The 13,327-nt window shown below is 43.8% G+C and overlaps 1 protein-coding gene across 2 annotated transcripts in view; it reads right to left on the reverse strand.

The window, feature by feature from the left end:
- Cep135 (centrosomal protein 135) overlaps positions 1-13,327 on the reverse strand; it is a 62,137-nt gene that overhangs the window by 26,142 nt on the left and 22,668 nt on the right. For both annotated transcript variants that reach the window (XM_036201193.1, XM_036201194.1), the window contains exons 10-14: positions 12,688-12,826; positions 11,162-11,385; positions 7,752-7,904; positions 6,587-6,739; positions 2,172-2,249 (exon numbers count right to left, since the gene is read on the reverse strand). In XM_036201193.1, coding sequence (XP_036057086.1) covers positions 2,172-2,249; positions 6,587-6,739; positions 7,752-7,904; positions 11,162-11,385; positions 12,688-12,826 — 747 coding nt within the window. The remainder of the gene's footprint in view (positions 1-2,171; positions 2,250-6,586; positions 6,740-7,751; positions 7,905-11,161; positions 11,386-12,687; positions 12,827-13,327) is intronic.

Raw genomic sequence — 13,327 nt, forward strand, 5'->3', positions numbered from 1 at the left:
GGAACCAGTTTACCGACCTTTCCCACACAGTAACTGTTCAGGAGTGAGCTGCTGACTTGTCAGCACGCAGCTGCTATGATCATGCCTGCTGTGGTTTGAACATGTTTACTACACACTCAGGGGTTTGAAGGCTTGGTCCCCAGCTAGTGGCACTGTTTGGGGAGCGGGTGATAACTTCAGGAAGCAGGACCTCCCAGAAGCAAGGAGGTTGCTGGGGAATGGCCTAGGATGATGTATCATGTCCCTGCCTCCTTCTTCATGGCTCTCTGGCTGTCACATGACCTCCACACCACGAAGCTCTGCTTTGGCTCCAGAGCCACGCAATGGGAGCAGCCATGGACCGAACCCAAACAAACCTTTCCATAAGTGGTCTTGCTCACAGACACGACAGGCTAACACACAGAAAAGTGGAAGGGAGAAGTGGGCTGCTGTGACTCCCTAACCGTGTGGTTCAGAAGCCTTTGGGACTAGCTTATAGAAAAGTCTGGAGAACTGAGCTACCAAAAACCAAGACTGTTGTAATGCAGAGCCGGTTAGGCAGTTCTGAGGGAGAAGAGCAGAATGCTACAGGACCGGCTAAATGCCAGGTTCATGGGTTTCAGACGGGGACAGGGGCTCTGGGGAAAAGGACTAGAAGCCATGTATGTGTGTTACGCTGTGGCAAAGAACCTAAGTTTTGTACGTGCCCCGAGACTTGTGATAATGGCCGGAATATCGAGGACTAATGAACCTGGAGGAGGAAACTGGAGGCAGCCAAGCATGCATGCTGCGGCTTAGTTGTTTCTGGCAGCCTTCAGCCAGGTTTGCAGTGAGAGCTGGGAGCAAACACCAGAGCGCAGAGTTTGAAAACCTCCAAGTTCCGGCCAGAAAAGAAAGGAAAGTGAGGAAAAAGGAACGGACGGCCGCTGAAGAAACTAGCCACACCACCAAAAAGAAGTCAGACTTCGTAACAGGATGAGAGCCTGGCTGGCTCAAGGGCAGAAAAGGGCGAACAAGTGTAAACCCCAGTGAAAGACTAGGCTGGTTGGGGGTGTGTGTTTCCCTCTTCGCACGGTGGGAAGTGTTTCTCAGTGGCTGCTGTAGCCATGGTCCAAGTCAGCACGGCTCCTGCTCAAAGAGGCAGCAGACATTGTGTGAACCTCATGCTTCAGCACTGAGTAGCTAGCTGTAAATAATCTTAAAATGATTTCTGGGCATGGTCTACTTGAGGCAGGAGCCAATTTCTTATTCTTGGTACCTTAATATATGTAGCCATTCATTCAGGAAAGAACTACTAAATAATCACTCTTTACTCACTGATCTGGGTTTCTCTATATGCTGGGTTCCTTTATGTGGATTTGTTACATCTGGTTTCATCAGATAAGAACTAAGAATTAGTCCCTTAATTATGATGGCCCTAAACACCCAGTACCAGTGTTCCTTAAACTTCTATGTGACTTCTGGCTCTTGGTTTCTGTATAAATCCTGAAATTTTAGAGTAGCCAACTGTAGAAAATGTAGACTATCTAGTTAGCCTAGAGTGGTAGCTTCTGTACGGAACAGATACAACAGTTTTCTTATCACTATTTCCTGAACAACACAGTACAGCAACAGCAATTGTGTAAGGCATTATATGTTTAAAGTACTAAAAGAAATCTAAATGTGCTTTAAAGAACATGGGAGGATATTTGGGTTATATGCAATATTATACCATCTTACACAACTAACTGAAGAGTCTTTGGACTTGGGTTTCTGGGGAAGTCCTGTAAGCAATCTCCTGAAGAGACTGTGGGCTAATTATAAAGAAAATTAACAGTGAGCTTCACTTTGTAGTCTGTTTGCATTCTGTAATTACATTTATAGGACCAAACTGCAATAATCACAGCTAGCTACTACCAATGCCTGTAATATTCCAGGACTCTTGAGTGTGGCATGTGTGTTGTTCACCCATTACATTTTCACAGAAACCCTGAGAAATGGAAATGCCAGTCCTATGTCATAAATGAAAAACACTGGAAGACAGAAGAGCCAAGAAACTGGTCTAGACAGGAAGCCAGATTTGAACCAAGTAACAAGTCCCAGAGCACACACTCCTCCTCACTGCATATTACAGTTTTCAAAAGCATACACTAAAAGCATCACTGGCAGTCAGTCATCTAATATAATATGCCCCAAATCCTTTGATAAATTACCTGGTGATTCATATATGTAAAATCTTCAATAGTTTTCTCTAATTCTGATTTTCCAAAAACATTCATTTCCTGGATACTCTGAAAGAGAAGTTTATAGATAATGTTCATTTGTACCAAATAATCACAAAAGTAAAGCAAGTTTGCAGAGCTAGGTCTCCTATTTCAAAGACTCTCTTATGAGTGTTCTAGAAAGGTCAGACATTTTATACAAGCATTCTTTCAGTTTGAAAAAGTCACATAGCCAACCTTCATGTGAAGCACAGAAAAGAAAATGGAGTGCACTGGTTTAAAAAGACTTAGGTGGATGGACCCTTGTTAACACAGGCTTCATACAGAGAGCAGCACACTAAGTCACAAGTACAGGAATGCGCCCTCCCAAGAGGAGATGTAAGGCCCCCACCACCCATTTAATTTTTACAGGGCTGCTGACTGAACCAAGAACCTCATGCTAGGTTAGAGCTCTACAGCTGAGCTAGAACTCAGATGTAAGAAAAACAGGACACAAAGAAGAAAACACACAAGCAGGAAGACATAGGCAACAGAATGTAGAAGACCAGGTGTAAGAACTGCTGGTCAGGATGTAGACGAAGGCTCATTTTCTGGTTACATTACAACCCACAAGTCCCAATGCTGCCAAGTCAAGGACACATAATGCAATGGTCACTGTTTTTCCAGGGGAGATGCATACTCATGCTCATGCTATCCATTGGAAAACTATAGTTGACATGATTGCACATTAATTAAATCAATTAAACAGTGCTGCTGTATGCTCTATACCAAGCACCAAGCAAGGTGCAGCCATGAGTAAAGTCTCTGACATCATAGATTTTATACAGCCTCATAAAGAAGACAGACCTAAAATAAGAAACTAAATTAAAGCCATGAAGGCAGGAGGCCAAGAGTTCAAGGTGATCCTCAGTTCTAAAGCAAGTTTAAGTCAGCCTGAGTGACAAGAGACCCTGACTCAAAATAAACAGACGGCGCTAGGAAGTGCTATGCAGCTGCTGAAGGAGGAATGGCATGCAGAGTTGCAGCCAGCCCTGGACCTTGCATGCTGCAACTGTCACCTGCCAGGTAAGATATGGACTGGTACAACAGTGATGGCTGCTACAGGCTAACTCCTTCTCGTCAGAGTCAAGGCCTGCTCCACAGAGCGGAACTGCATGTCTGAAGCTGGAAGCCTGACCAAAGGCCAAGGCTACAGAGGTCAGAGTCTGTAGGGTAGAACCTGCTGTTGTTCTGATGTTCTAAATGCCCATGCTGTCAAAGTGCCTCCAAATATTTATGTTCACAGCTACACACCTGGGCAGCTCTCTCGACCTTGGTCAGAGAGGTTCCTCTTTGCAGTGAGCCAGTCAATGGAGAGCTGCAGAACTGCCTAAGTGCTGAGAATAAGAACCTTACACTGAACATTTCTATCAGTCCCCCCGACACACACACCTAGGAGAAGGGGACATTATGGAGGGGTAGAAAGGATGTGCGAGCTGGGAGATTGGGGAGGGTGCCCTGAAACCCTGTCTTCTGGACATGAACTCAGAAACTCACAGCTGCTGGGGTCAGTGCACAAGGCATACACAAAATCAAGTCAGCCCACATTGTTGCACTGATGGAGTATATGGTCTCCAGGTCACACCCTTTACTGAGGACCTATTGGTGGTTGATAGTCTGAGGAGGGAGAGATGGTTAATATGGCGCTGGTTGGTCAGCAGAAAAGTCACAGGCCATGGCAGAACACAATGTTAGTTTTTAGAGCTTTATTGGAGGGAAAAGGGAGGGAGGGGGGGGGAGAGAGAGCAGGCCTGGGGGTGGGAGCAGAGTGGGGACAGAGAGAGGAAACACAGGAAAGAGAGAGGGGTGGGGGTCCGCTTCCGGCTTTTTAAGGAGGGGACTGCGCGACCACGCTGCGGGTACATACCCACCCATGCCCCCTGATGACATAAGACGCTAGACCCAAACTGCGCATGTACAGAATCCTAACAGGGAGAGCATCCTTTTGTAAGGATATGATCACTGTAGTATCCCATGCCCAGTGGATGGCCCCAAACCATGAGCATATAGACAGCACTAACTGGAGTTAGTGGGTTATTTAAAAAAGAAAGAAGAAAGAAAGGAAGGAAGGGAGGGAGGGAGGAAGGGAGGGAGGGAGGAGGAAGGAATTGAAACATGAGGGAAGTTGGGAGGGGTTAAGAAGAATATGTGTGATCATATTTCATTGTGTACATGCATGAAATTCTCAAGAATAAAGGAAAACAAATATAAGTAAGTATTTTTTTTTCTAGGCAAGGAGCTTTATTTTCCTATGTCAAAAGGAATCTAGAGCCTGGATGTTTACCCTGGAGTTAAAACTAAGTAAAGATAGAGAAGGACATTGGAAGAGATGGCACACTTTTTCAGTCATCTGTGCAGAAGATCTGTGGCAAGAAAAGGTCCCTTAAGCCAGGAGCCTTGAAAAAAAGGGAATAGGAAATAGCAAAAATGAGTGTCGGGAAAAGATGGCAGGCCTTAAAATAGGCCAGGGCCGATCGCTATGATCTTGTAACAGGTAATGAACTTTACTAGAAGAAACATGAGCAGATTTGCATCTGTGGAATGAGTCTAAACTCAGTGTTAGACGTGTCAGCACAAAGGGCCCCACGATACTAATGCATATGAGAACAACCACAACAGAGTGGGCCAGAAGACAAAGGCACAAACAATGGAAAGGAGAAGGATAAGGGCTCTAGGAGACTGTAAACACAGATGGGTGAGGCTAGGCGAGTTCTTTAAATTCTCTGCTCTCATCTGTCAACAGGAACTATTAGAAAAGCCTTTTGTGAAGGTCTACTGTGATGGCTGTTAGAAAGCACTTGGAACAGAACCTTCCTGGGAAAAGCTTAGTTGTTCAGGAGGCAGCAGTGATGGCCTTGACTGACAGCTGTCACAGAGCTTTCAGGGAGAGCTTAGTCACGGTGGCTGCTGGAAAGCAGAATGGCCAGGAGAGGACCGGAAACACTCCAGAAGGCTGGAGGAGTCAGCTGAGCAGCGCTGTTTGTGAAGGAAAGGTCTCTTGTAAATTCGCAAAAGCCTGCCTCCTACAACCCCGAAGGGCTCTGCTCATCTGAATGCAGCCTTTCTGAGTTGTCAGTCTAATATGGTTTTTAAGAGGTCTATTTTTACATTTCTGGTCACTACAACAGATATGGAAAAGGGTAAGTGAGTAGCTGTGCTAAAGGATGCCATATTGCACAGAAGCTTTCTCACTGGTAATGTTAACTGATTTTTTTTTTTTTAATTTCTAGAAGGCAGCATTCCAAAAGACTCCAATTAAAAACATTCTTACACTGCCTTTGGGTATAAAAACTTTAACTAAAATTTGTAAGACTATGCTTAAAGTGTTTATTTTTTTGTTCCTAGTTTTAGTGGCTACTTTCAAAGCATTTATTTCACAATATTAATTGGAAGTAACCACAGCTTCCAAACAAGAACACTCAGAACTTACTGTGTGGATGTACATGAGACTTTGCATGTATTAACACAATTATTTGGGAGTGATTATAAGACTTATAATCTACCAAAGGGAAACGAAAATGTCACACAAATACTCATATGAGCATTACTCATGGATGAACCTGGATATCCTGCTGAGAAACACCAAACATTACAACACACAGGTGGACTGGGGATGTAGCTCAGTGATTGTCTTGTATACGCTAGACCCTGGGTTCAGTGCCCAACATCACAAAATGAAAGAAAATCCCAATTTAATGATTCAGTTCATATGAAATGTCCAGAGAAAGCAAACGCACAGAGGCAGAAAGTGAATCAGCAGAGCCTACAGCTGAGGAGGCCTGGGGCAAAGTGAAGCTATTATAATGGATACGAGGTTCCTTACTGTGGTAATGAGTTTCCTAAGATTGATTATGGTGGGAGTTATAAAAGACAGGGAGAAAAGAATAGCAAAAGTCACGAACTGTCCCTTGCACTAAACAGGTAAATTGTCTGCTAGGTGAAAAATAACCATTGTCATTAAGTAGAGGAGAAAAGGACTCCACTATTGACCTACAACAATCCCGAGTTCAGGGTGTGGCACGCTGCTTCTCCAAGGACCCAGAGCACATGTCTTGGGCTTTGGGGTCAAATGTGTCTGCTGTGACTGCCCAACGCTGCCACAATGGTAGGAGAGAAGCTATGGACAACACTCCCTGATGATGGAATACTCCTGGCTGTGGGCCGCACACTCACAAAGTGGTTCAGACTGGGCCGGCACGCTGCTGTGCTAGCTCCGCCTCCATGCATGTTCTAAGTAGTGACTTCACAGGAAAGAGCAGTTATAAAGGGAGGCGGCGGGGGAGGGGTAGATGAATGCACGCCATTTTCACTTCTTTCCAAATCCTTAATAAATTACCTTTCAAAAAGATGTAAACTGAATTACTTACTTCCAGTTTTTCTCTCAGAGCTTCGTTTTCTGCTGTAATTCTTCTTAAGTCAAACAGCGCACGCTCCTTCTCCTTCTCCACACAGCTAACAAGGTTGCTAGAGACGGTCGCGTTAGTGGACTCCTGTTTTAGTGCAGATAGCTCTTCCTTCGCCTTAAAGCATTAAAGACATAAAAGTACTTTGGTAGCTTCCATCGCTTTAAAAGGGGTGGGGTAGGGGTATAGTAAGTACACACCACTTTCCCTTTCTTCCCAAAGCCCAATAAAATAAGAGGGAAAGGATTAAAATTAAATACTAAAAAGGCAAGAGGATTGAGAGAAGCTGCAGCCACAAAACACTGGAAACTAGAAGCAGACGGACAGGGAAGAATTAACAAGGTAGACTCCAGAAAGCTAAGTCTACTTGGGGGAGACTCCAGAAGTGGGTCCATTAATGACTGCACTGCCAAGTCCTAGAAGAGCTCACAAAAGTGAGGGTGCCCCGTCACTTACATGTCTCCCCTCCTGTCAAAACGGTAAGGGACGTGCCCCAGGACTCGCCCCGTCAACTCACCACCTGCCAGCTCCCGCTCCGTAGCAGGGCCAGGCTGTGGCAATGCTGGCCTCCCCAGAGCAGGTTTTCCCCAGGAGCTAGCCCTCAGAGTGTGCGTGCACCACCGGCTCTCGCTGACTGGCTAGCCTGGGCTAACAGGCTCTGGAGACCCACCATGCCCGCTGTTAGGTGTGAGGATCTGACCTCAGGTCCTCATGCATGTGTGGCAGGCGCTCTGACAGCGGAGCCAGCTTCTCAGACTTAGAGGCTAACTTAAGAGGCAATGTTTCAAACAGTGGCTGCATACCCAGTCTATCCCTGGGATTCAGATATGTGGTAGCATGTCTAAAGCTGCCACAGAGCCCTCTAAGATCTGTCAGTTACCTTTAGAACAAAGAGACAATCTCTAACTGACCTGACACACTGGTAAGCAAGAAAAGGAGCACAAACATGAAAAAGAGAGAAATACCTGTTTTGAGAGGAAGGTAACAGAAATTACTACCACGGATCATCTTAATGGGGAAGGAAATCATAGAGTCCCACATGTTAGGAAAATGTGTGGGACACAGAGTGGTTCTGTTTTAGCTAATTGATTCGAAACAACCTATTGGACTAATTGGACCAATTTCTTACATCGTTATACAGGACACTTAGTTTATCCCTTTCTGCTGTGAGCAGTTTCACATTGCACTGTATATCCTCCATGTATTTTTCAAATCTTTCTAGCATGCGCTGAAGCTCATCTCTTTCTCTCGTGATCAGATGAATGTCTGAATTGTGATCACCCTGAAACAATTAAAAAGATGCACATTATCATCTGTTATCATTACAACCCTGTGGTTGTCGCAGAGATGCTGGTAATGAGGCTGGCTGAACCAGGCTCCCCGACAGAAGAACAGAAGTTCTTCTAATGTAAGTAAAGAATGAACTCCAAGAGAGCAGACAAATGGTGCACATTCATTCCCTGGCTTTGGGTTCTCAGGAAGGTCCGCGGCTGCCAATACCACCACCTGTGCAGACCTCATTAGATGCTTCCATGGCTGCGCTCCTCAGCTGTTCCCAGGCACATTAGTGGCACCTATGCTATGATCTCTAGACAAGGAGGTCAGTAGCACTTAGAGCTTGTGCACATGAAGTCAAGGCTCCATGCTGGAATCTTCGGAAGGAGAGTATAGGACGTTTGGTCAAGTCTTCCGTGTCATTCTGATGCTTGGTAAGTTTTCAGAGTCATTACTGTATAACTCTCTGCCAAGGACGAGTCCAGGAAGGCATGTACCTGTTTTCTATGACTGACCATTAACGCTGGCATCTCAGGTACAACAGCCCCAGCTGACTCAGCTTCATACCTACATAGGGTCTATCTGTGCAATGGTACAAGTATTAATTTCCAACATTTCTAAGAATGTATCTACTATCATTGTATAAGTCAAAAGATCCAGTCATCACTGCCAAGAAAATGAGGATGGTAAATTTACAGCATGTTAATGTCAGTGACTGAAATACAGAAATCCTGATAAACTGCTATGCTAGTGTGGCAGTTTAAATGAGAATGACCCCTATAGGCTCATATGTTTGAATATTTGGTCCTAAGTTGCTGGAACTGTTTGGGAAGGATTAGAAGGTGTGGCCTTGTTAGAGGAGGTATCACTGGGGGCAGGCTTTGAAGTTTCAAAAGACTCCCTTTCCCAGTGTACACTCTGCTTCCTGCTTATGGATCCAAATGTGAGCTCTCAGCTCTTCCTGCCACTCCTCTGCTCTGCTTCCATGAATGCCATCCCTCTGAAACCATAAGCCGAATTAAATGCTTTCTTTTATATGTTGCCTTGGCCATGGTGTTTTGTCACAGCAGGAGTAAAGTAATATACAATTGGAAAGAGTCTTGACTTACATTATTTGATACCCACTGAGCATATACAACACCAGTGAAGGCTCAGTGAATGGTAGAGATGTGTGAGGGAGCTCCGCATAGGGATCAGCTACCCTTCTTGTGAAACAGGCACATGTACGCGTGATGGACATGACTGGATATCAAGGACACATGAAGGGCAAGCTGTTTACAGGACAAGAGCAGAGAGCCTGTGACCTAACATTTTCCAGAACGCAGTCTGCACAGACCCTAGGAAAGGAGTGCAACGAATAAAGGTCCAGGACTGTTCTCCTTGCTGTCTATCCTCAGCTTAAATGTCACTTTCTACAAGGAACCCCCAGATTCTCCACATAATTCACATGTACGAAACCCTCTAGTGTTCGGAATTGCTCCTGTACAATCTTCATTAGCACTTAATATACATGAGAACTTAAAAGTTATTTAGCAGTCAGGGATGCAGCTCAATGGCAGATACACCCCGCAAATTCACATGGTGTTTTTAATCATGTCACTACACTGAATTTCTGTGAGAGACATAGGAAGCTCCTGTTCCTGTCGCTTTGTGTTCGGTACTTGGTACGGGATCTGAATATTTCCTGGCTTGTCTCCTCGGGGAATGCTACACTTTTCCGTAAATGCATCTTGTATGTAATGTTTCCTCTACTATTTATGCAATGTATGCTGATTAACGCCCTTTCTCCACTCCATTATCCTCAACCATTAACAAGCAGTACTGAAGGGGCGACATTAGGAACTACCTGTCTTCTTTTCTTTCCTTTATTTATTTATATTTATTTATTTTTTGGTTTTTCAAGATGGGTTTCTCTGTATAGCTCTGTAGACCAGGCTGGCCTCGAACTCATAGATCTACTTGTCTCTGCCTCCTGAGTCCTGGGATTAAAGGCGTGTGCCACCACCGCCTGGCATCCTTTTCTTCCTTTTCCTTATTTGAGACAGGATCTCCCTATATAGCCCTGGCTGCCCTGGAACTCGCTTTGTGGCCTTGAATGTGCCTCTCCCACAGTACTGGGATTAGAGATGTAAGCCACCACACTGGGCTAGGAACCATCGCCATTATCTCTACAGTACATGCCTCATTCATAGAAGACAGTATATATCTACTGAACTTAATCACACAGATTGGAGCTTCTTTAAATCAGTAAGCAATAAAGAAACAAACGGTTTCCTACTTGGGAACTAGACACTATGCCAGAGAACCCTTATGTCAATGATCTCGTTCGATCTTTATAAGAAAGCATAGTTATTTTTCTGGATCTGCACATGAGGAATCAGGGCTGCATGAAGGCAGCTTCTCCAAGGTCTATCATAAGCTGGTGCAAGAAGCTGGAACCTGCATCAAGCTTCCAGTTCCAAAGCTTCGTGCTGTCCTCAAATTCAACGTAAGGTTAAAGGGGAAATGCTCCCACCAAACACAAGAGAAGCTCAGTGAGGCTGGGGTAATGAAGATCACTGATATTAAAAATGAGTTACTGTAATTCCAAGAAACGTACTAACAACTTACCATCAAGCAGGAAGCTGGCAGCCACAGCCGGTACCAAATCGAGATCAAGAGAGGCCTTTGTTTTCTGCTAACAAAGTACTTCTACACAGGCTAAAATACCTAATTTTACATGGAAAATGCACTCCCCAGGTCTCCATGCTCACAACTATCTCTCACACACTCCTTCTCCTCATGGGCTTACTCACAGTCACCCACCATGCCTGCAGCTTTTTCCTGGCACTGTGAACCAGGCACTGAAAGTGATGACACTCCTAACTCGCCCAGTGAAGCTGGGAATGACAGAAAGGCTTGCTGTGGGCCCTGAGGACAGAGCTGCCCTGTTAGCAGAGGGAAGTCAGCTGGCACAGAACGGAGAGCCAGCAAAGAACGGCAATGGACAGCACTATGAGCCTCGGAGCTCTAGTTTCTGAAAGCCTACAGGCCTTTACATGACTCAGCTAGTCAGCCTAAGTTTATAGGAATCAAAATGTCGTCCTTTATTGTTGGGGAGTTTTCCTGGTTAAGCAAGGTTTCCCACAAGTTATGGAAAAAACAAAAATCAAGATTAGGACTTTTGAAAACATGTATAAATTGCATTGCACTTAATACAGCAATAAAGTAAAAAGGTTACACACACACACACACCCTTTTGATAACTCCTAGGAAAAGTATTACCTTTTCTGAGCATTTGAATATTGGATTTTTTTCCCGGGCATAGTAATTGACAGAACAAGTTTTTCGCTGGATGACATGCTGGAGTTTCTCCAGCTCTTTCTTATAATAGTCTCGCTCCTCCTCTATGCCTTTCAGGAATGTGTCTAAACGAGAAGGTGATTTATCACGACGTGTTATCCCATGTTCTAGCCTCATCCTTTCAACTTCCAAAGTCAGTTCTCTTTCTGCAAATTAAAGTGGTTAAGATAACATTGTGTATACAATGTGAATCAGTCAAGTAAATCAGTAATTTACAGAACGAAAACTACTAGCAATCCTGAGTGGTTCTACGTGTCAACCACAAGGATCAGACATATCAAGTAAATGGGAAGAACACAAAAGCAAAACATTAACAGTAACGACTGTCCACAAATGAAGGTCACCTCTGTGACGTTATCACAGCTGGACACTGCTTAGTACTATAAAAGAAAGCAATGCATTTCCAAGTAGGGATTCCTAGAGACCCTAAAAGAGCACTGTAAGCAAATGTACCTGTAAGCAACCCAGCAGGGGCATAGTTCACTGAACTTGAATTTAAAACATGCACAAAGAAACCAAAAGAACCCACTGTTTTCTTCCAATAAGCACAATTATTGGAATAAACAATTATTAGTTTTCTACTGTTTATTTTTGAAATAAGATGTATAGATTGACTCAAACTCCTGTGCTCAAAAGGGCCTTGTGCCTGTCAAGTGCCTGGGACTGTAGGGATATACCACTATAAACAATCCAGCTCACAATGCTTAGTTTTTACCATAAAAGTTACTTTTTCATGGTCTAAAACAAACAAATACTAGCAACTTCACAGAGCTCAGCCTGTCGAGCTGACCCATACACTGACATAAGACTCATTTTCATGATGCATCCCACACATCTTCCTCTTCATTCAGATGGAATGTACTAGATGCAACTGGCTAATCCATGATATTAGAAAACTTACGAACTGGCCGTTTCATCCCGAGAAGGAATGACCAGAGAGGTCAGAAGAAAGTAGGAGGGTGAGAAGGAATGAGCAACTGTGGGAAATGTTAAAAAGTAACTAGCTAACGAGAGAAGGGCACTGGCTGCACTCAGCATCATGTCTCAACAGGTTGGAAGGGCAGTTCTGCTGGGGAGGGAGGGAGAGAAGCCTCCTGGAATGGAGTGAGGAGCTGCAGAATAAAGGGTAATCAAACACACAAGCGTGGATTGTAAGGCAATATAACGGCATTCCTTAAAAAGACTCTGTACTTCCATTCCCGCCATTTCAGAATTGTCTTCTCAGTCCACCTTAAAGAAGACACTTCCATTGCAAGACATTCAAGCAGCCCCCTGTGCCAGCCAGTCAAACACAGGGAGGGCTTCCTATCATGTCCACACTGCCCAGCACCACTTCCGGTTCACAGCAAGTGCTCAGCACATAGTAAACAAATGCACGAAAGATCATCTACTAATAACAACATAAAGAGAGCGAAATAACTTTTTTTAACCTACATTTAGCATCTTACCTGTGACTGCAAAATTCTCCAATTTTTTGCTAAGTCTGTGCTTTTCTTGCTCAAGCTGATGAACAACAGTTTCCAGGTCTGATTTTAGAAGGAGTTCATCATTTAGTCTCTCCTTTTCCTTATGGCATAAGTCTAATTCCTGCAAAATAGTAATTCTATAATTAAGTATTCTAATAGCTTTATTAAATATTTATAGTACTTATAGATAAAATGGGTACTTTTGTAAGCATATGTATGATTATACCTATATAACAGCAATTCATATATACATGTGTGTGTATGTGTGTGTGGACATGCACATACTTTTAATCACTTCAATTGTGACAAAATGCACCATAAAAGACCAGTCTTCCAAAGGACATAATGAATAAGACAAAAATGTCAGCCAAAATATATAAAGAACTCAAGAAACTAGACAGCAAAATACCAAACAATCCAATTAAAAAATGAGGTTCAGATCTAAACAGAGAATTCTCAAAAGAAGAATCTCAAATGGCTGAAAGGCATTTAAGGAATTGCTCAAAATCCTTAGTCATCAGGGAAATGCAAATCAAAATGACTTTGAGATAAGATCAAAAACACTGAAAATTGGGAGTCAATCTACCTAAAGACCCAGTGATACCACACTTGGGCATATACC

The sequence above is a fragment of the Onychomys torridus genome, chromosome 10 (genome assembly GCF_903995425.1).
Source record: "Onychomys torridus chromosome 10, mOncTor1.1, whole genome shotgun sequence".
Lineage (NCBI taxonomy): Eukaryota > Metazoa > Chordata > Mammalia > Rodentia > Cricetidae > Onychomys > Onychomys torridus.